This window comes from Camelina sativa, chromosome 13 (genome assembly GCF_030686135.1).
Source record: "Camelina sativa cultivar CO46 ecotype springtype chromosome 13, ASM3068613v1".
NCBI classification, from domain to species: domain Eukaryota; kingdom Viridiplantae; phylum Streptophyta; class Magnoliopsida; order Brassicales; family Brassicaceae; genus Camelina; species Camelina sativa.
Genome location: NC_141892.1, coordinates 9,862,360 through 9,884,952, shown reverse-complemented (window position 1 = coordinate 9,884,952; position 22,593 = coordinate 9,862,360). Strand labels below are relative to the sequence as shown.

The following is a 22,593-nucleotide window of genomic DNA, read 5'->3' as shown; positions in this document are numbered from 1 at the left end:
GTAGCTTCTCTAAATTTGTGTGGTTTTGATGACTATAGTGTATAACGAGGACAACAAAATGTAAAACGTGATAAGCCATATATACAATTCTAATGGCTTCTTTTGGTCAAATCTGTTTTTTATTTTTGTTTCTTAAGAATTATGTAGAGATAATCAAATCTTTGGGGCTAGAGAAAATATCAAAAAGGAAAAGTAGGAAGTTTCTTATTGCCTAGGAAATGATGAACGAGCTGAAGAGCTTCTCTAGGTTTGAATGTTGGAACTTGGTGTCCGGCTCCTCTTATCGTCACATACGTTAACCCATCGTATTCCACCGTCCACCCGCCGACCTAACCGGCAAATGAAAGAAAAATTATTTCTAGAGTCAATCACACACTAGCTTACTCGGAAGAAATTTCAAAGTTTGTGATTTGGAACCAAACCTGTAGTTTGGTGTACCAAGGTGTCCAGTCTTGAACTATCTTAAGACCAAGCTTCTTTAACGAGTATCTGGTTGCTGTCACAGGGATTCGTCCGTCTGTATCCCCACTTTTTTTACCAAACAATATTTAAACCGGTTATGGCTTGTGTTTAAACTTTTTACATCAAAAAATGCCAAGGAGTAGGTGTTAATGTGTGTTATATACCTGAAAACCCATACGCGTAATCCTGCTGAAACAAGTTTTCTTAAGGTAGGAAGCATAGAAGCGGGAGCGTCAGACCAAAATGAGATAGTGTCGCTGCACATACATAGCAAACCATGCATTGGTTTAGTTTAGCTTTGAACATGGTTTACCAATCATTTATACTCTTCTTAAACTATGATAGTGAAGAGTAGCATTAATATGTAGGTGTGACAATTCTTAAACTGAACTGAAGAGTAGTACAATGATTCAATTAAACCAAAACTATATGTGCTATTTTCTTATATTATTGTATGAAAAACCAAACATCGTAACACATTACCTGCAATGAGTCCAAGGGTAAGGGATGTTGGTGACATTAGCGTGAAGTGCCTCCTGAACATCTCTCCTGTTCATATACTTTTCTGTATACTCTGATAGACATGGGTCATACCCTGCCGCCATCCTCCTCCATCCCTCCTGTATATATAGAATCAACTTTAACCGGTTAGTCAAATCCAGTTACGAAATAATATTTTTCTAGTGAAAAAGATGAAATATATTTACATTTTGAGAGATGAGACGGGGTCGGAAGGTGTTCCGAGCAGCGGGTAGGGGGCGAGTTCCGGCCACTGAATGGGAAGTAGAGGAGTTGGTGGAGGTGGGCACACACTTGGGAGAGTAGAGACTGTACATGTCAAGGATCTTGTAAACATCAAAATACTCATCTAAAGCCGCATTGCATTCCTTAGACACATGTTCTAGTTTGAAATCGCAGTGTTGGTTCACTTTCTCGTACAGTGCATCTGATATCACCGCGTGATCATACGCGTAATCTATCATCCCCTTTTGATCAGTTTCGTCGTCCAGCAACGCGTTTCCTATCTGTATATACAATTATCAAATTCATCATCACCTCCTCAACCAATACCACTAGATATTAATTACCTCTACTACTTAATTATTGATTGGTTTAAGATAATCACTGACCATTAAACCCTTGAGATTAATGAAATCTTTCTTGGACGCAATCTTGTTTTGATTGTAGATGAGCTCCGAAAGTTGAGGAACGTAATGGCCTAATTAATTCCATGCAAAACACATATATAATTCAATGTTTTTTTTGTTTTTTTGTTTTTTTTTTTGTGTAATAATCACATATGTAGAAACGATGTCGTGGTGAATTTCTAACTTTAAAAATAATTAATTTACCGGCGTAGCTTTCTCCGGCGATGAAAAAGTCGTGTGACTTGTACTGAGGGAATCTCTTGAACCAGTTGACGAGGAAGTTGTGCGAGTCACTCGCTGGTTAATCATTACACAATCTTTAAATTACTTATTAATTACAAGCAAAACAAGTCCATTAGTAAAACTAGTACTATATGGTACCTGTGACAGTGTCACCGAGTTGACTTATATCACGGCTTGTGTTAGAGTAGGAGAAACCAACTCCAACCGGCGATTCCAAGAATAACAAATTCGCCGCTACATATCATATCCCAAAGTATTAATTCAATTTGTAATGATAAATCTTTGACAAAAGGTAAAATAAATAAATAAAAAATTTGGTAATGAGAAAATTTGAATTTTGCGATGTAGCTATGGTCCTTTATGGATTTCTAGCTAGTCTACCTTTGTTCCAGCTGTATGGATTCAGCTTGAGGTTAGGCTGACTGGAATTTTGAGGGAAGAATGGTCCGAGTTCTTCTGATGCTCCAAATCCGACTGATGAACATCCCGGTCCTGTATTTACAGTTTTCACCATCGTATCGTATTAATTTACTATAGCTAATTAAAACATATTTTACTATACATTATTTTGTATTATTCGGAACCACCAAATTTAACTTAAGTCAAGTTATAGTAGGCCTAGTCCTTCACTCTATGTATGTTACTTTCTTATTCACAATTATTATTGCATATAGGGTCCATTAAATTTAAGATGGTTTGTTGCTTATAATGATAAACTTGCCTTTATGAAGAAACACACAAATAAAAACAAACTCGAGAAACTTTTAGGGCGAGCGTACGTGCATGGACCATGTGTAATGTTTTGGAATAATTATGAATTATGGACCGAAGGACCGTTTCTAAGTTTCATGGAATTGACTTTTCTTGATAGGTAGATAATAGTATATAGATGCATAACTTTTGTGTCACTGTGCCTTAGTAGTAAAGTAAAGGGGCATGCGCCCACGGGAGCCTATATAAAAGCCTAAATATATGGAGAAACATGTATATATATAACGTCGACATAAATGTTATATCCATGAATTCATCACATGCATATGAAATCAACTAATGTATTAAATGTTTTATGAACTTTTTTCATCCAAATTTGGATTTCTTACCTTGGTTATATATGAAGAAAATTTTCTAAACATAGAAAAACAGAGCATGATGAAACGTTTGGATAGCAAATATCGTATAGATGGATGCATAATGAAGCATCGTGAAGAAATGAAAGCAAAATTCGTTATAAAGTAAATTCCTCCTTTTTTTTTTGTTAATCTATAAAGGGAAATGTAATTATTAATAATATATAGCGAAATGAGTCTAGAAGAAAAAGGCTAGCAAATATAGGATCATGTAACAAGCATGTGGAATCATTACAAGCTTCCAAAATTCATTGAAGTTTAACCAATTCAAAACCAAAATTCATCATGATGGTGATGATGATAACTACTAACCACACATACGTTTCTTTGATTTTGACATGCTGCCAAATGAGATACATCTTACTATTAGGAAGGTTCACCTAATATTCTCCCCGGTTACCTTTTTTTGTCTCCATGCATACAAAAAGGACTACATACATTCCTATTTCTTTTTGGGTTATTTTATTCCCACGTTAAAAATTATTTTACATTATATATATACACTCATTAAAAAAAGTATGTGTATTTCTTCATCTAAAACAATCAGAGATAAATCTAATTATCTGATACATAGTTTTGTCTATTAAATAGTAATAGTCTAATAAAATCCCTATACTGATCGATGTCACGGATATATAAAGTTCACTTTCACCAAACACAAGGTTGTAAATTTAAAAGCTAAGTTAACATATTTCCTATTTTTTGGGAGGTCTTGGTCAAGAAAACTCGTTACCACAGAAAAAAAACTTATGAAAGTTTCTAAATTCAAAACTAAAATGCGAATATATAGGTTGGGCAAGGATCAAATATTTATTTCGAAATTAATATTTTTTTTTTTGAATAAAATGTAAAATTTATTCGAAAAAAACGTTTTACATCAGACAAACAATCAGCCTTTGTCTAAAATCTTTGGTCAAGCAGTATGTCTATCGAAATGAAATTACATAACAGAGGGATTTCGAAATCAATATCGAGTAGATGAAATGCACACGAAGCATGATACACCTTAACCTTATTATATTTTTCTTGGTGTGGGTTTTTAATACTTTCACTATGAGTTTTTAACACTAAGTAACCTACACGATTAACCGAGAGACGTATATAGAAGATAGAATGAGTGGATGTGAGTTTAGTTTAGTTTTACCTCCATTGAGCCAAAGAAGGAGAGGCTTTTTGCTTGGATTATGAGTTGCTTCAAAGAACCAATAGAACAATGCTCTTCCATGTGTTTCATTAACCGTTACATAACCGGCGTATTGCCGGAATTTCACCGGCGGCTGTCCCGGAAGCTCCTTGACTCGATCAGCTCGTTGTGCCGCCAAAACCCTAGACCGGAAACAACCATTGTCGCCGTCGTTGTCACTGCACAGCTTTTCTGCTGATGATGATGATGAGCTAAGAAGAGAGGACACAAGAAAGAGGACAAGAACAGAGAACACAACACTATGAGAACCCATTTCTTTTTTATTATTATTGTGGAAATTGTGAAGTGACTGTGTAATCTTATATAATGTGGTGAGAGAGAGAGAGAGAAAGAGAGAATGTATTAGAGACAGATAAGAACACTCTGTAGTCTCACTGGGTGGTAACCATATTCATAAGATAAGACACATAAAAAAAAATCAAAATCTTGATAAAGTAAGAAGATTTCAATTTTTCTTCTTTTTAATTAATGATAATATGCACTTTCTGTTTGACTGTTTTATATATATATATATATATATATATGTATATATAAAAGTTTGTTAAAATCTGAGTTTCCCTTATTTGTATGCATTTCTTTTTTTGTTTTACATTGGAGGTGAAATATAATATCTACATACGCAACTTGTGCACTGTCTTTAATATCGTTTCTATTCGGAATTTTATGATAGTTCATATTGCGTTGTAACCATTTTCATAAGACGGAAGACGTACAAAAAAATCAAAATTGATATTATTAACAATAGTAGCAATTTCTTTTATAAAAATAGAAAGGTTTGTTAGAAATTGAGTTTCCTTTTTAATGGGCAAATTATCCTTTTTTGTTAGACTAGATATATATAATAGAAAATACCTATATATACAAGACGCAATTGTGATATGGTTCCAAATAATATCGTTCCTGAGCGAGTATAAATTTTATGATTGATATAATATATATTAAAAAATGTTGAGAAAATTAGAGATAATGAAGTGATTGGTCAATGGATTGGAATAGAAGGATCCAAATAAAAAGCAGAGGAGAAGCTAACGATAGTGACGGTTCATAAGATTAGAGAGATTTTGACCAAACACTGTTTTACTTCTCTCTCTCTCATGTTCCTCCCCTCCCCCCCCCCCCCCCCCTTGAAATTAGCAACGATCGATCTACATAACATATTTTTTTTATAATGTGGGAATGGTGATGTATGTGCAAAGTAAATACCTGTCATCTAACAAAACAGAATGTTACGGCTTTGGTTGCGTAATAAAAGATTCAGTTTCTGTTTATATACGTCATACATGTGTATCTACGTCTCCATGTACTCATTTCATACCCTATTACACATTTATGAAGTCACGAGGCATTTATGTGAATGTGAAATGTTTTACCATTCAAATTTTACATTTTTTGCTTGTTTTTTTTAACTCTAAAATTATATTCCCTCCGTTTCAATTTAGTTGTCGTTCTAGGACTTAATTTTTGTTTCATATTAGTTGTCGTTTTAAATTTTCAATGCAGATGTTTGATTAATATTTTAGTCTTATCCTTGCTGTTTTAAAGTTTCAACCAATGAAAAATTTATAAAATATATTAATAAAGGGCAAAACAGAAAATTTAATAGTTTTCTTAATTTGTGTGCAAAAACCTTAAATGACAATTAAAAAAAAAGCAATGACAATTAAAAAAAACCAGAGGGAGTAGGTCTAAACATGACATCTATATCTTGTTTGAGTGTTATGAGAAGACGAATAAATTATCATGGAGCTTGCTTACCTCACTGGTTAATCTTTGGAAAGAAAGGAATTGCTGAGATCTTGATTCGAACCGCGACAACAGAGAGAGGAGTTGCATGTTTTGGTCCATGGTTCGAAAAGATTGAGAATTAAGGTCCATCTCCATATTGTTATGGCCTTATGGGGATGGCATTGTAAGTCCTAATATATTTTAGGTTTTATTACCATATGATACTTCTTATCCTCTAAACATGACATTAGATTTAGAATTTAGAATTTAGAATTTTATTTTTTTCTAGCGGATGTGGATTTGTCTAGTGGTGGAGGTCAAATCATTTACAAATAAGAAAACACTTGGACATTTATGAACAACGATGTGATGTTAATTTAATAAATTTGACTAGCTAACTTGATCGAAAATCAAATCTATCAATTTTGTCATCACCATCGTTCCAACTCTATGATTGTATAGGCCTAATGCAGTTTCCCTATCCAAGTTGCACTTGTTCTATCACATATTTGTGTGGTGCTCTTCGTGCAAAGTATTACGGTAAAAACCTTTCAATTTATTACTATAACCTGTCGAAACTCAAATAACAAAGATTTTTGTGCAACAACCCGAAAACAGTGTAAAAGATTAAAAGAAAGTCTTGGAAAATACTAAAACTAGTGAAAGACTAAGCGAAACGACGTCTCATTGCTAGTCCAAAGAACACAGAGAAGCATGGTTTGAAACAGAGCCTTTCAAGTTTTGAAGAAAACATAAAAAAGAGAACTGGAGAAGCTTAGCTCCATCTTCTCCGATCCTCCTCTTCGTTAACCGGAGAATACCAATCTGGTCGCCTCTTAGAGTTGCTAAGCCTGTAATTCAGCAATAGTTCCTCGTTACTTAACGCCCTCGTTGCCACCAAAACTAGTGTCTTTAGAACCGGAGCTTCTAACCCGTTTTTACTCCCTGTCTTAAACCAGAAGCTTCCAAATCTCTTCATCTTTATTTCTCCAGAATCCCCAAAAGATATATTCGGAATGTAAGGACGCAGATCTTTCTCCATCAAAGGGAAGTCATAAGGACATATCATAACGTTTGGAGTCATCTCTTTCGCCGGGTGGTTAGCTAAGTGACCAAAAGCCAACGGGTTTCTCCTCTCAAGAATATCTTTTGCTTTACCCGAACCTTCGAGCGGCTTGCTCAACGCTTTCCATAACCTGTCTGATCCGTTTTCAGAGGTTTTGGTGTTTGTTACGACCTTAGGTGTGTAGGACCCGTTCCATACTTCCCTAGACTCTCCCCCAAGACCCCAAGGCTGAGCGTTTATTACAGTTCCATCGTACCTTGTAATGAGATACGAGTTCTGTGAATCAACCTTCGGGTACCCAGGAATGTATCTGTAGAAAGCAGGAGAGTAAATAACTCCAGGGTAAAAGGCTAAGACGGTTCCAACGTCTGCTTCGCCTTTGATGAAACAACCTTGACCAGCGTCTTGGTGAGGTATTACAGACGGTTTGATCTCGAGGGTGTAACCCATTTGATCCATTAATCTCTGTGAGACCTCGTTGAGTTTCAAAGGCTTTGTCTCGGGAACAACTGTGCTGAAGAAGAAGAATCAGTGAGAATTATAATTAAGATGAATGAAAACGTTGAGCATACGTTCACAGATCGACTCAAGTAAAGTAAAACACTTACGAGGCTTATCTGCATCTGCGGAAGCATTACTACTACCAACGGCAAAAGTAAGACCACTTCTACGAGGAGGAGGAAGAGAGTTAGTAGATTGTGAGCCCGACTCGTTCTTGTTAACATCAGGAAGAAGGATTCCATCCATCAAAGAGCAGAAGTTTTCAACTTGGTAGTGAATGTTCTCTTGAACTTGTTTCTGCTGCTCAGATAAAGTGGCTTTACCAGCCATCTCAATGATCTCTTCTGCATCCGTCTCCTCAGCTTCTCTTCCCAACCGATTATAACTAAACATAAATTAAGGACTTTAGAGTGTGATGAAAGCAGTGGGACAATGATGATAACACAAATCCATACAAGAATCAAACTTTGACTCTTCCAAAGACAAAAAAACGAACCTTGTATACATAAACAGTTTGTTAACGTCGGCTTCAAATTGCAGTTGCCTTGGGTTCTTAGCAAATGTGGTACTCTTGGCAAGAACTCCAACAGCCTAGAAAACACAAAGTAATCAAACAAACTGAACAATGGTCTACAATCAGAAGTGCCTTAGAACTCTACCTTAAAACCCTGCAAATCGTAAGTTCTAAATAATGATCCCGTGAATCCTAAAAACTGATCAAATGAGCAACTTCATATGACATTATAAGACTTAAAAACGAAACCTTTACGATTCTCCTTCAACCTAATTTGTATCTCTTCTAATCTTCCAACAAACTGATGCAAATGGAAATGACTTAATCCGACGAAAAATTTAAACTTTCTTCGTACCCAGTTTTAGAAAATTGAAAGGAGCTATTAGACAAGGTCAAACACAGACAGAAGCAAGAGATGATGATTCAATAACCTGCTGGAATTTGTTGAACAGAGACGCCATTTTTTGTGTTTCCTTTCCTCACAAACGATCCTCCACCGTCTCTGTTATAAGGGTTCCAAGAAACGGCTGAAGAACATCAGAAATCACAAAAGCTTGGAGTCGAATCAATCATAAACCTCAATTGATGAAGAAGAAGACTGCATCTGGTACTTTAACTCCGTAGCACACACCTCCATGGCTCCATCACCATGGTTGGGCCTATTTCTTTATAATGGGCCAAAAAGAGTGCTTTGAAGGCCTTTTCTATAAATATATTTTATTCTTTTACAAACAACAAATAAATAACATTTTCACATCTGACGTAATCATGGCATAAGTTAATTCATATACTATAAACTAAAATCTTATATAAATATTGATGACAAAATTACTAATTAACAAGATCGTGACACGTATCAAATATATTGATTAGATATCGACATGTGTCTAATTTTATTCACAGAATTTTGTATGTTTATATATTAAAAATGTCAAAGTTACTCATTAACAAAATAGTGACACGTGTCAATTATATTGATTAGATCATGACACGTGTCTAATTTTATTTACAGAATTTTACATGTTTATATTATATAAAAAATTATTTTTCTAAATTAAAAAGGAAAACTAACAAAATCAATATACTTTCTAATTATATTATACATGTGTTCTCAATAAAATTTGATATGTGTTAACAAAAACGAAATTAATTAAACATGTATATTAATCAATAAATAATGAATAACAAAGTTAAAAAGAATAACATAAGTTATTTAACATAATTTTAGTCGAATATAAATTGTATTTATCATTGTAATATATATTTTTATTGTAAGTAAGCACACAAAACCTTGAAAGAGTAATGAACTTAAAAAAAATTTCAATACATGATGTGTATTAGTATAATTTGACATGTTTTATTTTAAAGATTTTAATGCATGTAGTAATATGAGAAACCTGAAAGAAAAATAGAAAAATTGAGTTTGTAAGAATGATTTTTTGGTTAATTGATGAAAACTAACAAATTTAGGATAATATTTAGGATATTTTTGAATTTCCAAATTTTTTGTGGATGTTAACTGATTTTTTTTAGTGATTGTTTATTGTTAAATTTAAAATACTAACCAATATACATATTATCTCATATGATGTTCATATTAGTTTTTTTTTAATTAAAATTTTAACTCTAATACATGAAGAAGTGAATTATGGTTTTACGATGAAATAGATAGTTAAATGTGATTACTAAGCTGAATGTCTAACGATGAAATTTATTTTAGATTAAAAAATTTCAAATATTAATATGTATCATTTTAAAAAAATTGATTCAAGAATATTATTCATATTTTTTATGTTTGATTTTATAATTTGAACACATGTATTTTTGTAATGCATATGTTAAAACATAAGATAATACGAAATATATTATAATTTATAGGAATGAATCTTCACTAATTTGATGGTAATGTCTATATATCTTTATATATGTTTTTATTTTATAACTTTCACTTATTTAAAATTGATTATGAAATGCGTTAAAATTAGTACTTATGAGATAACGACATAACAAATATATCTTAAATATGTTGATTCAGTTTTATTGCAAATTATATTTTGTTAATTTTTTTTGTATTTTCAATTCTTACTAAAATATAGACATGATATGATTTATTAATTGTGTTTGATATAAAATATTTAGTTCTATGCATTAAGATGAAATATGGTTTATTACGATGTTATAGATATTTAAATGGTACTCCATGTCCTATAAGAATTTTTGGATAAAAACACAAACATTAATAAACAATAAATATTATGTCATTTATAAAACTTCACCAATAAGAAAATATACGGAAAACGATATATTTTTCCAAGAAAATATTATATCAAGCCAGATAAAGCTCAATCTATTACCACGTGCTATATATCTCCGAGAAAATATTTCTCAATCTATATCTCTCAGATTCCATAGAGAATTTAGAAAATTTATCATTCTATTTAAGCGATATGGGATAAAAAAATGTTTTAGAGAACGTAAATCTAAAGTCTATTTGTATGATTTACACATCAATAAATAAATAATTTTTTTAATCATATAACTAAGAAAAATTTGATTAAAATTTTTATGATAAAAATAAATCAAAATTCCTAAGTAAAATTCTTGTAGCGACCAGTAAGAAAAATGAAAACCTCTTAATAATTTATCTTTAATTAGTATATAGAAGATCATGCTGTTGTTTAATAATATTGTATATTGATAATGATCTTCCAATTTTTTTAGTGCTAATATAACCAAAATTTAGCCATCTACTTTCTCTAATAATTATACCATTATCAAAAATTCAAATTAGTGATAAGATGACCCCGACGAAAAATTATCATTACTTTTCTATAGAGATGATACCTACATTAGTACATTTTATTTGGTTTATTGGAAATATACAATTCATTAAACTCCTTCATAAGAATAAGAAGCAAACGTGGACGGAAGCAAACGTGGACGAAAGCAAAAAGCTAAATATATAATGGAGAGAAAATAGTATTATTAATTTAGGTTACCCATCGCCAACAACCTCTCTCATTTGGTCAAAATAAGTTCTTAACTCTATTTGTTTATGTAAACCCCCAAACGTATTTTTTTATAATGTAAACCCCCATAAAGATTCGACCTTTGGAATTCTCAAACACGGAAGCAAAACCCCAAAAGAACCCTACTTACAGTGAAAGAAAAGTAACCAAAATATACACGAGAATCAAAGAGGAGCCACTTGAGAATATAAAGTTCACATTTTTGTCTGCTCACCAAATCAAACCAATTTCTCCTGAGAGCCAAAGTTTTTTTTTTCTTGATACCCACAAGAAACTCATGCAACATTTCTTCACCACCCACTAGCTAACTAACGACTTCCATTGTTATTAATCTCTCTTAATTACTCTGCTTGATTCTTCATTTCCGAGATTCACTCTCTCTCTCTCTCTTTTCTCTTTTGTCACAATGAGTTTCAATTCTTCTTACAATTTCACATTCAATGACGTCGTCTTCTCTTCTTCTTCTTCTTCCGGTGACCCTTTGGTTTCACGGAAGCTGTTTCTTTTGAGAGATGTTCAGATTCTTGAGCTCCTTATTGCCCTTTTCGTCTTTGTCACAATACATTCCTTGCGTCAGAAGAAATACCAAGGTCTTCCCGTGTGGCCGTTTCTCGGGATGCTTCCTTCTCTAGCTTTTGCCCTTAGAGGAAACATTTACGAGTGGCTATCAGAAGTTATCTGTCTTCAGAACGGAACTTTTCAGTTCAGAGGTCCTTGGTTTAGTAGCCTCAACAGCACTATTACCTGCGACCCAAGAAACGTTGAGCATCTCCTCAAGAACCGTTTCTCTGTCTTCCCTAAAGGTTCTTACTTTCGTGACAACCTCCGAGACCTCTTAGGAGATGGTATATTCAACGCGGATGACGAGACTTGGCAGAGGCAAAGGAAAACAGCGAGCATCGAGTTTCATTCAGCCAAATTCAGACAGTTAACCACTCAATCTTTGTTTGAGCTCGTTCACAAGAGGCTTTTACCTGTTCTCGAGACTTCGGTTAAGAGCTTGTCTCCTATAGATCTACAAGACGTCTTGTTGAGGTTAACGTTCGATAACGTATGTATGATTGCTTTTGGAGTTGATCCAGGATGTCTTGGTCCTGATCAACCTGTGATACCCTTTGCAAAAGCGTTTGAAGATGCGACTGAAGCTGCGGTTGCGAGATTCGTCATGCCTACTTGCGTGTGGAAGTTTATGAGGTATCTTAATTTAGGAACAGAGAAGATGCTAAAGGAGTCAATAAAGGGTGTGGATGATTTCGCTGATGAAGTTATCAGGACGAGGAAGAAAGAACTGTCTCTTGAAGGTGAAACCACAAAGAGATCGGATCTCTTAACGGTGTTTATGGATTTGAGAGATGAGAAGGGAGAGAGTTTTTCAGACAAGTTTCTTCGTGATATCTGTGTGAACTTCATACTTGCTGGGAGAGATACTTCTTCGGTGGCTCTGAGCTGGTTCTTCTGGTTGATAGAGAAGAATCCGAAGGTGGAAGAGAAGATCATGGTGGAGCTATGTAAGATTCTGAAGCAGAGAGATGACCATGTAAATGCAAAGAAGAGAGACTATGAACCTGTGTTTAGACCAGAAGAGATTAAGAAGATGGATTATCTACAAGCTGCTTTGTCTGAAGCTCTCAGATTGTATCCTTCAGTTCCCGTGGATCACAAAGAGGTAATGTGCTCTGTTTTTTTTATTAATCGCTTTCCAAGATATCCTATTTGATTTTTTTTTTTTATTAATCGCTTGCTGATTATAATTCTTTTTTATGAATATCATAAACATAGGATAAACCCTTGATAACATTTGATTGTGTAAACTAAAAAATTCTCTGTAGACATTTAACAAAACAAAAACTTAAAATCTCATTTCTGTTTGTTTTCTATTATAGGTTACCTAATCAGTAACCAGATAGAGTAATAGTATGAAAGTTCTTGGGAGAACACCTAATTAATACAAAAGTATGTTAGAATCATTTCTTTAAAGGAGAAGATTTTTGACTTATTGGTAGGACACAAGAATGTAATATTTGGCTGTTTCCCCATGAAACCTGACGACCAACTCGCTCATTAAATTTTCTATGATATTAAACCAATCACCTCCCGCGTGAGGTTACAATAGTGTTGCTGAAATTTATTAGTTTGGTATCATTATGTAGGTTCAAGAAGACGACGTATTTCCTGATGGAACAGTGTTGAAGAAGGGAGAAAAAGTTATATACGCGATTTACGCAATGGGTCGGATGGAAGCTATTTGGGGAAAAGACTGCCGTGAGTTTAGGCCAGAGAGGTGGCTAAGAGACGGACGGTTCATGAGTGAGTCGGCATATAAATTCACGGCCTTTAACGGTGGTCCACGCCTCTGTCTAGGCAAAGATTTTGCCTATTATCAGATGAAAGCTACGGCGGCCGCAATAGTTTACCGGTACAAGGTGAAGGTAGTGAATGGTCACAAGGTGGAGCCGAAGTTAGCACTCACAATGTATATGAAACATGGTTTGATGGTGAATTTGATCAATAGGAGTGTCTCCGAGATAGATCAATACTATATTGATGAGGGTTTTATTAATTAGTTGTTTTGATGTTTGAGATTTGATAATTGATTAAGTTAATGATCATAAGAAGATTATGTGCTTCTTATTGGTTTACTTGAATTTTCCCAACTATGTTTTTTTTTTTCCTTTTTTCAACTTTGTTGTTAGATGATGGTGTGATGTGTATATATTAGTCTATGGGTTTATGTGTATGTGGAAATTGGGAGGAAGTTGAATGGTTTATATGTAGACCAATTATGGGTCATTGGTAGGAAATTAGTTGGAGGGGCTTGTAATATGATAGTAATAAATTTTTACTTGAAAATTTTAATACAACATTTTTATGCGTATATAATAAAATTATTTGGTACAATGATATTGTCTATTAGAATCAATTTGGTAAAATAGCACTTCTGAAATTAACATTTTTATTTTGAAATTCTAAATTATAGTTTTCTGTTTGCTAGTATACGTTTACGCATGTCGTTGAACGGTGATCGTCCATACCAAATCAAATACGTTCCCATATAAGTTAAACAAAGTCACGTCGCAATAACGTTTGCATGTGTCTCTTTTATGACCTCTGCCATTTTCAGAAAAAGGCCAAAGAGTTATGAACAGTATAAACACTACAACAAATATGCACATTGTTAACCAGAGAAAAACGCTATCATAGGTCTTTGATAGCGTTTTCATGAGCGCTGTTTTAGGGCACTGTTATTATATGTACCCCATATACAATAGCATTTATTACGTATGCTATGTTATAAAAATATAACATAGCTTTAAGAAATTGCTATATTATCAAGATCATAATTTTGAAAAAATTTATACAACATTTGTTTTTTCGTGCTATGTTATAGTTTTATAGCATAGCTCTAATAAACTGCTGTATTATCAAGATTATAATTTTGCAAAAATTTATACAATATTTAATTTTTCGTGCTATGTTATACATATCTAATATAGCTGTTGCGAAATGCTGTTTTATCTTGTTTACTGTGCTATGGTATATTCTTTTATCATAACGTTTACCTGTACTTTTATAGCATTTTCTGATATGTGATTATAGCACACATAACCTGTTTTATAAAATCTCATAAAATCTGATTAATAAACGTCTCAGATCCAAAATACATAACAAAAGTCTCAAGAACATCAGTTTACCATCAAAGTCTCAAGAACATCCAAAATAAACAAGCAATCTCAAGTACTTAACATTACACAATAAAACCATCAGTTTAAGACATAATGACCTTGTTCTCTGGCCAAGCAATGCAGGAGCTAAGTGCATCTTCAATAATCTCTATTTCATCGGATGGCCTCCAAACTTTTACATTTTTCACCTTCACAACATCTATCCACACTTTAACTGCATTAGAACCCAAGCGAGTAAAGTGAACCTTATGTTCTGGATCATTTGTTCCCCATCGTCCTTCAGCCACAACCCTATTCTTTTCAGTTAAATCCATCAACTTGCACTTCTTATTCTCCTTGGAAATAACTTTATTAATGCGCTGCCATGTTTACAATATAAACCATCAGTCATCATATAATTAACAAAAACAACTTCATAACATATGAAAACACTTACTGGAGACTTCCTGAGAGGAGACTGTGATGGTAAAGTATTCTTTATTGGTGATATTGGACCCGTTGCATCATCAACAGGAGACTCAGAACCAGATGCAGACTTAGAAGACATAGATGCAGATTCTGATGAACTTCATGACCAGTTAAAATTCTTGACTTTCTCCTATGCTCAACTTTTCCATCAAACCAAGTCTTCTTTTCCCTATATCTGTGTGTTGGAGCCAAACCTTTTCTATGACACATGTAGACATGTTTCCTGCTAAACTTCAACCACATACTATCAGTATTTTTCCCACACATAGGACATCCCATTTTACCTTTTACTTTACAACCAGCAAGATTTCCATACGCAGGAAAATCACTAATGGTCCAGAGAAGCATTGCCTTTAGAGTAAATGTACTTTTACTAAAAGCATCATACGTTAGCTCTCCATTCTTCCACAGATGATTCAAATCCTCAATAAGAGGTTCTAGGTAGACATCAATATTATTACCTGGTTGTTGTGGACCAGGAATCAATAATGTCAACATTATATTCTCCTTCTTCATACAAAGGTGAGGAGGCAAATTGTAGTTTACCAATAGCACAGGCCAGCTACTATAATTACTATTCTTCATGTTGAATGGATTAAATCCATCTGTGGACAGCCCAAGCCGTATGTTCCTTTCTTCAGCTGCAAATGAAGGATACTTCTCATTCATCTGAGCCCATGTAACAGAATCTACTGGATGTCGAAGTTTTCCATCAGTGCTCTTGTTAGTGTAATGCCACCGTAAGTCCTTAGCCATGTCCTCTGATCTGAACATTCTCTTCAGCCTTGGTATAATTGGAAAATATCTTAATACTTTCTGTGGGACACCTTTCTTTACCTCATTAGTCCGCTTATTAGTCTTCCACCGTGAAGCATTACATTTGGGACATTTATCAAGCTTCTTTAACTTCTTTCTGAAGAGGCAGCAATCATTAACACATGCGTCGATCTTTTCATATCCCATATGAAAGCTCTTTAAAAATTTCTTGACATCATACAATGATGTGTGAAAGACATTACCATCTGGCAACATGCTTGGCAATGTCTGAAGCAGTTCATTGAAGCTCTTATCCGACCAGCCATTATGTGTCTTAATCCTAAACAAAGTCACAATAGCCGATAACTTGCTGTGGTTTGAACAGCTAGGGTATAGTGGGGTTTCAGCATCCCGGATCTTTGCAAGGAACTCATCCTCTTGTTGGTCCTCACCCTCTGCAATCTCACTTAAGTCGCCCACAGGTTGGTCAGCTAAGTCACCTCTAAAAGCCAACTCTTGATCAAAAAATTCAGCAGCTTTATATAACTCAAAAACTTCCTCATTCCACTGAGTTGGTTTACTTTGAAATTCATCTACTGACTTCACATCTCCATGATGATACCAATCACTATGCACCTTGTATGCCTCATCCATCCCTCTTATTACAAGATGCTCAACCACAATACTGTTTAACTGTCGTACTACATTACGACAGTCTTTACAAGGACATATTATCATTTCTATGTCACCTAAAGCCGCAGACACATCCCTTACAAATTTCCAAGCTCCACTTTTATAACCAGGATCAGCTCTTCAATGGATAATTAAAGAAAAAAATCATAACTAAAAGAACATCTTAAAGTATCCAAACCCAAAATAAAACCTAATTATGAAATATAATTCCTTACCTGCATAGATGCACCCATGCCTTGTCCAACATTATATGTTATAATATAAATTTTAACCTTTATAGATAAAATAGAGATACATATTATACAAAGCTCACATTAAGCAACAATTCAGACAATACTGCACTACTTCAGACACATACAGATGCTCTTAAACCAATATCTAACTGTGTAAAATCTCACTAATCTAATCACTATTTATACGAATCAGACTCAAAGGACAAAACATAGCAATCACCAATATTCGTGTGTAATAATAATGTTTAACTATTGGTTGAGTGATACTAACCTGTTGTGTGAGTACAGAGAAATGAGAAGCTTCAGTTCCCCAACATTTCAATCACCAACACTTGGGAAAAAAAAAAAATCGTTCAGTTTATGAAGGCGCAAATACTCAAATCCAAAAGCTATTTTTGAGTCAAATCTGTAAATAATCGAACCCTAACAAAACAGATGGATTCGAAACTCCACATTCTCAAAATCTGTAAATAATCGAACCCTAAAAAACAGATAACGAAATAAATCTAGATAAATCGAACCCTAACAAAACAGATAACTAAATCTGACCCTTATCGAAATCAAAAGCTGTTTGAAATCACAAATAATCGAAACAAATAACGAAATTAGGAGGAAGAAGAAAGACATGCCTCAAAAATGGATTCGAGCTATCAATTGCGATGGATATGGAGATTTAGGGCGAAATTGGGGCTTTTCACAAACGGCGAAATTGGGGCTTTTCACAAACGGCGATAAAACTGAAGAATTGATAAGAAATTTAGAAGAATTTGAGCACACACAGAGAATTTAGAAGAAGAAATCTTCTTAGGTTGAGCTTAGGTTGTAACGAGAGAGAGAGAGAGAGAGTGTGTCGAGTTTTTGGGTTTTTTTTTTATTTGGCGATTAAGTGAATAATTTCACTAAGTATTGGCGGACAAAAGTCACTTTTGTTTCCCGCTACATAATTTTCCTATCATAGCGTTAATAAGATGCTATTAAAAAGTAAGCGAAAAAAAATCTCATCTTTCATAGCAGTGACGGAAAATGAGCTATATCCGTCTGCTATCAATGTACATATTTGTTGTAGTGAAAATTTGTATTTCACTAAATAAAACCTAAAATGCTTTTTTCATTTTTGCATGTTTCTCTGTCAAGATTCTTGAGATGATGACTTCTTCAGAATTTTATCTGGCGCTTCTTGCTCACTGCATTTCTATGAGTAGAATTTTTATCAATTCAAGACTTTTTAACTTACCTTTCATTTATTTTTGTTTCCGGTTGGGTGCACTCTAGTCTCTAGGTGTAGTTTATTGATTCAGCTCTTCAGTGGATGTTACTGATTGATCAGTGCTCACTTCTCAAGAACTTTGTTTGTGTATGGATCTTGTGCCTTTCTACGTGAATATGCTGTTGACACAGCATTATTATTGTTGGAGTAATTTTGTATTTACTTCTTTTTCTCTTTTGTTTTGATCATCATTCACATACTATTTTGGGTTGAAAACAATGTATTGTTGGGCCTTAGAGCTGAAAAATTCACTACTCAAAAAAGAAATTTGTTTTTCCATTATGTTCACGTTAGTCGGTATTTCTCGTTCCCATCACTTTTATACTTTATGAAAGATGGATGAGGTTATGCGAACAATTTAATTTACAGGTATACGACATTGCTAAGCGCATGTATTCGAGACAGTTGAGAAATCTGACTTAAGTTCCGTAGAAGGATTCATTTGATTTTTGACAAAAATGGCTTCAACTACATTACCAATGGATTTTCAGGTAAAAACATTCATTGGAATGATACGAATTTTAGACACGCTAAAAACATAATGTTTGGATGAGAAATTAACATTCGAAATGGTTAGTTTGGAAAACTTACAATTCTGACTAAAGTTACACTTTGAAAATCAAAGGCAAACTCAACCGTAACGGATATATGTTATGCTGTATATGCCGACACTTTCTTGGCCATTTGCTTGTGAGTGGTCCGCGCCCTAGCTAGGAGAGCTGGTGTATTCAATACTGCTACTCCCAACACTTTCTTAGCCATTTGCTTGCGAGTGGAGCCCTTGTGGCCATCCTAGCTAGTTCCATCGGTAAACAATATTTGCTCTGAAATAATTAAGCGATAAGTCCATACCTCAATATTTCATTCTCATATCCATCTTTTAATTTATCTTATTTTTCTGTATAAAAATGTTATCAGAATGTATGCAGTTTGTTTCAACTGCTACATCGTCAGACCTGAAAATCTGTTACATCCCCGAGAAGAACGTGGAACAGTTTCGTTTACGGAGACTTCCAATATTCTGTAAAGCTGATGGTAAGCCATATTATATTGCTTTCTTAATTAGTCTTAGTCTTTGAGCTGAAGGTTATTAAAGGTTATTGCAGCATTCCTAGAAGCATTTTCATCGGTTAAAAAATTATTTAATTCTGATTTTAATTAACGAAGGTTTCTGAAGTTTCAGAGATCGTAGTAGGAGATATATGCTTCCAATGCTTAAATAGACTCTATAAAAGATTTCAGAAAATTTATGCAAATCATATCTAAATGAGAGGAACAACTTCTTGTTCCGTAGAGTGAGGAACAGACTTTGTAATCCGCTGATATGGATAGAAATGCTCTAGTAAGTCTTTGAGGCTATATATTTTAACAATATGTTTGTTATTCAGTCTTTTTGGTGATCATGATCAAGAGCTTCAACAATTCAGCTGCTAGCAAACTGAAGAGTAACAAATATGAATTCATGTAACAAAGTCCAAAAATGTGTCTACTGTTTCATTCACTTTACCTTATTTTGGTTAGTTAATAATTGGAACTTTACTTGTTTAATCTCTGGCACTGCGACTCACTTTTCTCCGGTTACCTAAACGTACCGGTTAAAGAGGTTAGGCCAACAACATACGAAAATAATAAAAAAAAATTAATTAACATAGGGGACTCAGCTTTTAACATTAAACTTTGAACCCAACTATCTCAAAAGCATGAAAAATGTCCTGAAAGGAATATGAAAAAGCATCATTATCATCATTACTCATATTAATAAAACAATGGAAAAAAAAAAAGAAAAAAAAGCTTTATATTCCTTTCTTCCTTTTGCTTTTCTCAATAATTTTCTAATTATATCATCTTGATAACTTTATTCTTTCACACATACAAAACACATATTATATCCTCTTTTGATCAATCTCTCAGCTTTATTAAACTCACAGATGAAGGAGTTCGATTACAAAGAGCTCGTCACTGCCACAGATCAATTCTCTCCTTCTCAACTCATCGGTAAAGGAAGCCATGGCTATGTTTACAAAGCCCTTCTTGATCATGATCATCACAAAATCGTAGCGATTAAAACACCATCATCATTACCATTGTCTCCTTCATCAACATCATCATCGTCGTCACCCTCATCACTCAAATCAGAACAAACGAAGAAACTAGAGAACGAGATCAACGTTATGTCGTCACTACCATGTAACCAACACGTTTTGAGTTTTCTTGGCCATGCCGAGAAAAAGCTCATGGTCGTTGAGTACATGCCAAACGGATCACTACACCACTTGTTACACGTGTCAGCTTCTCCTCTTCCCACTTGGCTTAAACGCATCGAAGTCGCTCTTCAGATCGCTCGTGCGGTTCACTTCCTCCACGACAAAGGCGTCATCCACCGTGACATCAAATCGGAAAACATATTGTTCGGTTCGAGTTGGGAAGCGAAGCTTGCTGACTTCGGACTCGCCGTCGATTTGAAAAATGATGATAAGATGAGACCTGCGCCGGCGGGAACTATCGGATACTTAGATCCGTGTTACACGTCACCGGAGAATCTTAGTACGAAGACTGACGTTTACAGTTACGGCGTCGTTTTGTTGGAGATCGTTAGCTGTAGAAAAGCTATTGACGTATCTCGTTCGCCGTCGTCGATAGTGGACTGGGCGGTTCCGTTGATCAACGGAGGGAGGATCGGAGAAATCTGCGGAGGAGGATCAGATGTTTTCCGGGGAATGAACGTTCGGTTGCTGAGGATGGCGGCGAGATGCGTTTCGGCAGACGTGGAAACACGTCCGTGTTTAGGGGAGATCACGGCGGAGATAGTGGCGTGTATGGCGGAACCGTTGAAGAGTTTGCCGTTATGGATAGGCGTTTTGCGTCGGGTTGTTAGACTGAAACGGCGGAAAAAACGGTTGAGAGAAACGCTGACGTGGCCGGGTCAAACATGCCGGGTTTGGTGACACTTCTTATTATTACAAAAGAACCCTCCAACTCATTTGGGTATATTATTACACACCTCTAAATGGTAACGTTTCTCTTTATTTTTAAATATCAAATTTGAAAAATTTAAAGTATAGAATTGCTTTAAATTTTTGTTTTTCTCCAATCGTAGAATCCCATTTGGATTTTTAAAGAATATATATAGATCAATTAGAAAATTATAATATTTCGAGTAGAATTTATTTTTTAAAATTGAAAAATATTTAATATTCTATAAATTTAAAAATAATCATATTTCATAAAATTTTAAACAAATGTGACATAGATATATATAATAGATGTTCAAATCATAAACAAGAAAATGATTAGTTGTAATTTTAATTTGTACCAAATTTGTAACATATATGCTCAACCAAATCAGTTATTTATTATTGATGTATTGTTCGATAACGAACTCGAATTCGAATGTCCATCATAAAACTGAGATTCGTAGGCATATCTGTAGAATACATGAAATTCACTCGTAAAGTTTTGTTTGATTTTGCTTGTGCGAATTCTGATATATCAAACTGAGTGTATCAATCTCTTTCGTCTTCTATTATCATATTGTGCAGTATGATACAAGCATTCATAATTTTTCATATTTTTAGATTATCTCAAATAATACCTGAGTTTTTTACAATAGCAAATCGAGCTTGCAATACTCCAAAAGCACACTCAACATCTTTACGGACATCTTCTTGATATTTAACAAATAAAGATGCTTTCAGATCTTGTGAAATTGGAATAGATTGAATAAAACTTGTCCAATTTAGATAAACACCATATGTGAGATAGTAAGTCAAATGATACTCGTGCCTATTGATAATGTAATTCACTTTTGGAACTCCACTTTATAATATATCATCAAAAACTGGTGAGCGATCATGAATATTAATATCATCTAAGGTACTTAGAGGTCCAAAAAACGTGTGTCATATCTAGGGATTTTGTGAAGCTACAACCTCTAAAACGGTTGTTGTGTTTCCAGATTCATGTGTATATTGCCCTTTCCAAAAGGTAGGGAAATTCTTCCACTCTCAATGTATACAATCGATGCTTCATATCATCTCATGAGAAATCCGCATATCTCTTGAATATTGAGTAGTCGTTGAAGATCTTCCAGTAAGGGTCTTCTTAGGTACTCATCTCCAAACGAATTTATGATTCCTTCAACATAATGTTCCAAGTAAGCCGGATGTATTTGTTAATCGCATTAGCCTGCACAACCATATTTCATCATACGAATTGCTACTGTAGACTTTTGTAGTCCAGAGAGTCTGAATCTTCCAGTAACATATCTTATTTGTTGAAAGAATGAAATTTCAATGAAGAGTGGATCAACAATACGCATGAACAAGAGCTTGTTCATTCTAATACGACGTCAAAATATATAAGAAGGATATGTTGCATCTTCACTAAAATAATCGTTCCATAAGCGGTTGTATACTTGTTCACGTTCTCTTTCAATAAATGCTCTTTTTTCTTTAACTTGGTTGCTTCTTCGCGA

The 22,593-nt window shown here is 34.3% G+C and overlaps 5 protein-coding genes across 5 annotated transcripts; 2 read left to right on the top strand and 3 right to left on the bottom strand.

Annotated features, from left to right (window-relative positions):
* Positions 1-100: 100 nt before the first annotated feature.
* Positions 101-4,991, bottom strand: LOC104736335 (serine carboxypeptidase-like 34). Its single transcript, XM_010456301.3, has 10 exons — positions 4,125-4,991; positions 2,235-2,345; positions 1,992-2,087; positions 1,815-1,907; positions 1,593-1,681; positions 1,170-1,487; positions 946-1,082; positions 627-719; positions 423-528; positions 101-329 (listed from the first exon to the last, which is right to left on the bottom strand). Exons 1-10 carry the CDS (start codon positions 4,435-4,437, stop codon positions 180-182), a joined length of 1,506 nt encoding a protein of 501 aa, XP_010454603.1. The 5' UTR covers positions 4,438-4,991; the 3' UTR covers positions 101-179.
* Positions 4,992-6,444: 1,453 nt separating this feature from the next.
* On the bottom strand, positions 6,445-8,669 carry LOC104736334 (uncharacterized). The gene is made up of 4 exons (XM_010456299.3): positions 8,422-8,669; positions 7,973-8,067; positions 7,584-7,861; positions 6,445-7,484 (listed from the first exon to the last, which is right to left on the bottom strand). Exons 1-4 carry the CDS (start codon positions 8,449-8,451, stop codon positions 6,685-6,687), a joined length of 1,203 nt encoding a protein of 400 aa, XP_010454601.1. The 5' UTR covers positions 8,452-8,669; the 3' UTR covers positions 6,445-6,684.
* Positions 8,670-11,239: 2,570 nt separating this feature from the next.
* On the top strand, positions 11,240-13,917 carry LOC104736333 (cytochrome P450 86B1-like). The gene is made up of 2 exons (XM_010456298.3): positions 11,240-12,685; positions 13,170-13,917. Exons 1-2 carry the CDS (start codon positions 11,426-11,428, stop codon positions 13,581-13,583), a joined length of 1,674 nt encoding a protein of 557 aa, XP_010454600.1. The 5' UTR covers positions 11,240-11,425; the 3' UTR covers positions 13,584-13,917.
* Positions 13,918-14,629: 712 nt separating this feature from the next.
* LOC147929362 (uncharacterized) lies at positions 14,630-15,254 on the bottom strand. The gene is made up of 2 exons (XM_087482650.1): positions 15,139-15,254; positions 14,630-15,061 (listed from the first exon to the last, which is right to left on the bottom strand). The coding sequence occupies exons 1-2, from the start codon at positions 15,247-15,249 to the stop codon at positions 14,786-14,788; spliced, it is 387 nt and encodes a 128-aa protein (XP_087338776.1). The 5' UTR covers positions 15,250-15,254; the 3' UTR covers positions 14,630-14,785.
* Positions 15,255-19,825: 4,571 nt separating this feature from the next.
* LOC104736331 (serine/threonine-protein kinase-like protein At5g23170) lies at positions 19,826-21,210 on the top strand. Its single transcript, XM_010456296.3, has one exon. The coding sequence runs from the start codon at positions 20,048-20,050 to the stop codon at positions 21,062-21,064; it is 1,017 nt and encodes a 338-aa protein (XP_010454598.1). The 5' UTR covers positions 19,826-20,047; the 3' UTR covers positions 21,065-21,210.
* The last annotated feature ends 1,383 nt before the right edge of the window (positions 21,211-22,593 follow it).

Excerpts from the sequence above, each read along its gene's own strand:
- LOC104736335 (XM_010456301.3), bottom strand. The coding sequence starts at position 4,437 with ATGGGTTCTCATAGTGTTGTGTTCTCTGTTCTTGTCCTCTTTCTTGTG. Across the intron at positions 1,682-1,814 it reads CGCCGGAGAAAGCTACGCCG|GCCATTACGTTCCTCAACTT; the intron begins GTAAATTAATTA and ends GGAATTAATTAG. Across the intron at positions 1,083-1,169 it reads CCCGTCTCATCTCTCAAAAT|GAGGGATGGAGGAGGATGGC; the intron begins GTAAATATATTT and ends CTATATATACAG.
- LOC104736334 (XM_010456299.3), bottom strand. The coding sequence starts at position 8,451 with ATGGCGTCTCTGTTCAACAAATTCCAGCAG. Across the intron at positions 8,068-8,421 it reads TGTTCAACAAATTCCAGCAG|GCTGTTGGAGTTCTTGCCAA; the intron begins GTTATTGAATCA and ends TGTGTTTTCTAG. Across the intron at positions 7,862-7,972 it reads AAACTGTTTATGTATACAAG|TTATAATCGGTTGGGAAGAG; the intron begins GTTCGTTTTTTT and ends ATTTATGTTTAG.
- LOC104736333 (XM_010456298.3), top strand. The coding sequence starts at position 11,426 with ATGAGTTTCAATTCTTCTTACAATTTCACATTCAATGACGTCGTCTTC. Across the intron at positions 12,686-13,169 it reads TTCCCGTGGATCACAAAGAG|GTTCAAGAAGACGACGTATT; the intron begins GTAATGTGCTCT and ends ATCATTATGTAG.
- LOC147929362 (XM_087482650.1), bottom strand. The coding sequence starts at position 15,249 with ATGTCTTCTAAGTCTGCATCTGGTTCTGAGTCTCCTGTTGATGATGCA. Across the intron at positions 15,062-15,138 it reads CTCCTCTCAGGAAGTCTCCA|CGCATTAATAAAGTTATTTC; the intron begins GTAAGTGTTTTC and ends TAAACATGGCAG.
- LOC104736331 (XM_010456296.3), top strand. The coding sequence starts at position 20,048 with ATGAAGGAGTTCGATTACAAAGAGCTCGTCACTGCCACAGATCAATTC.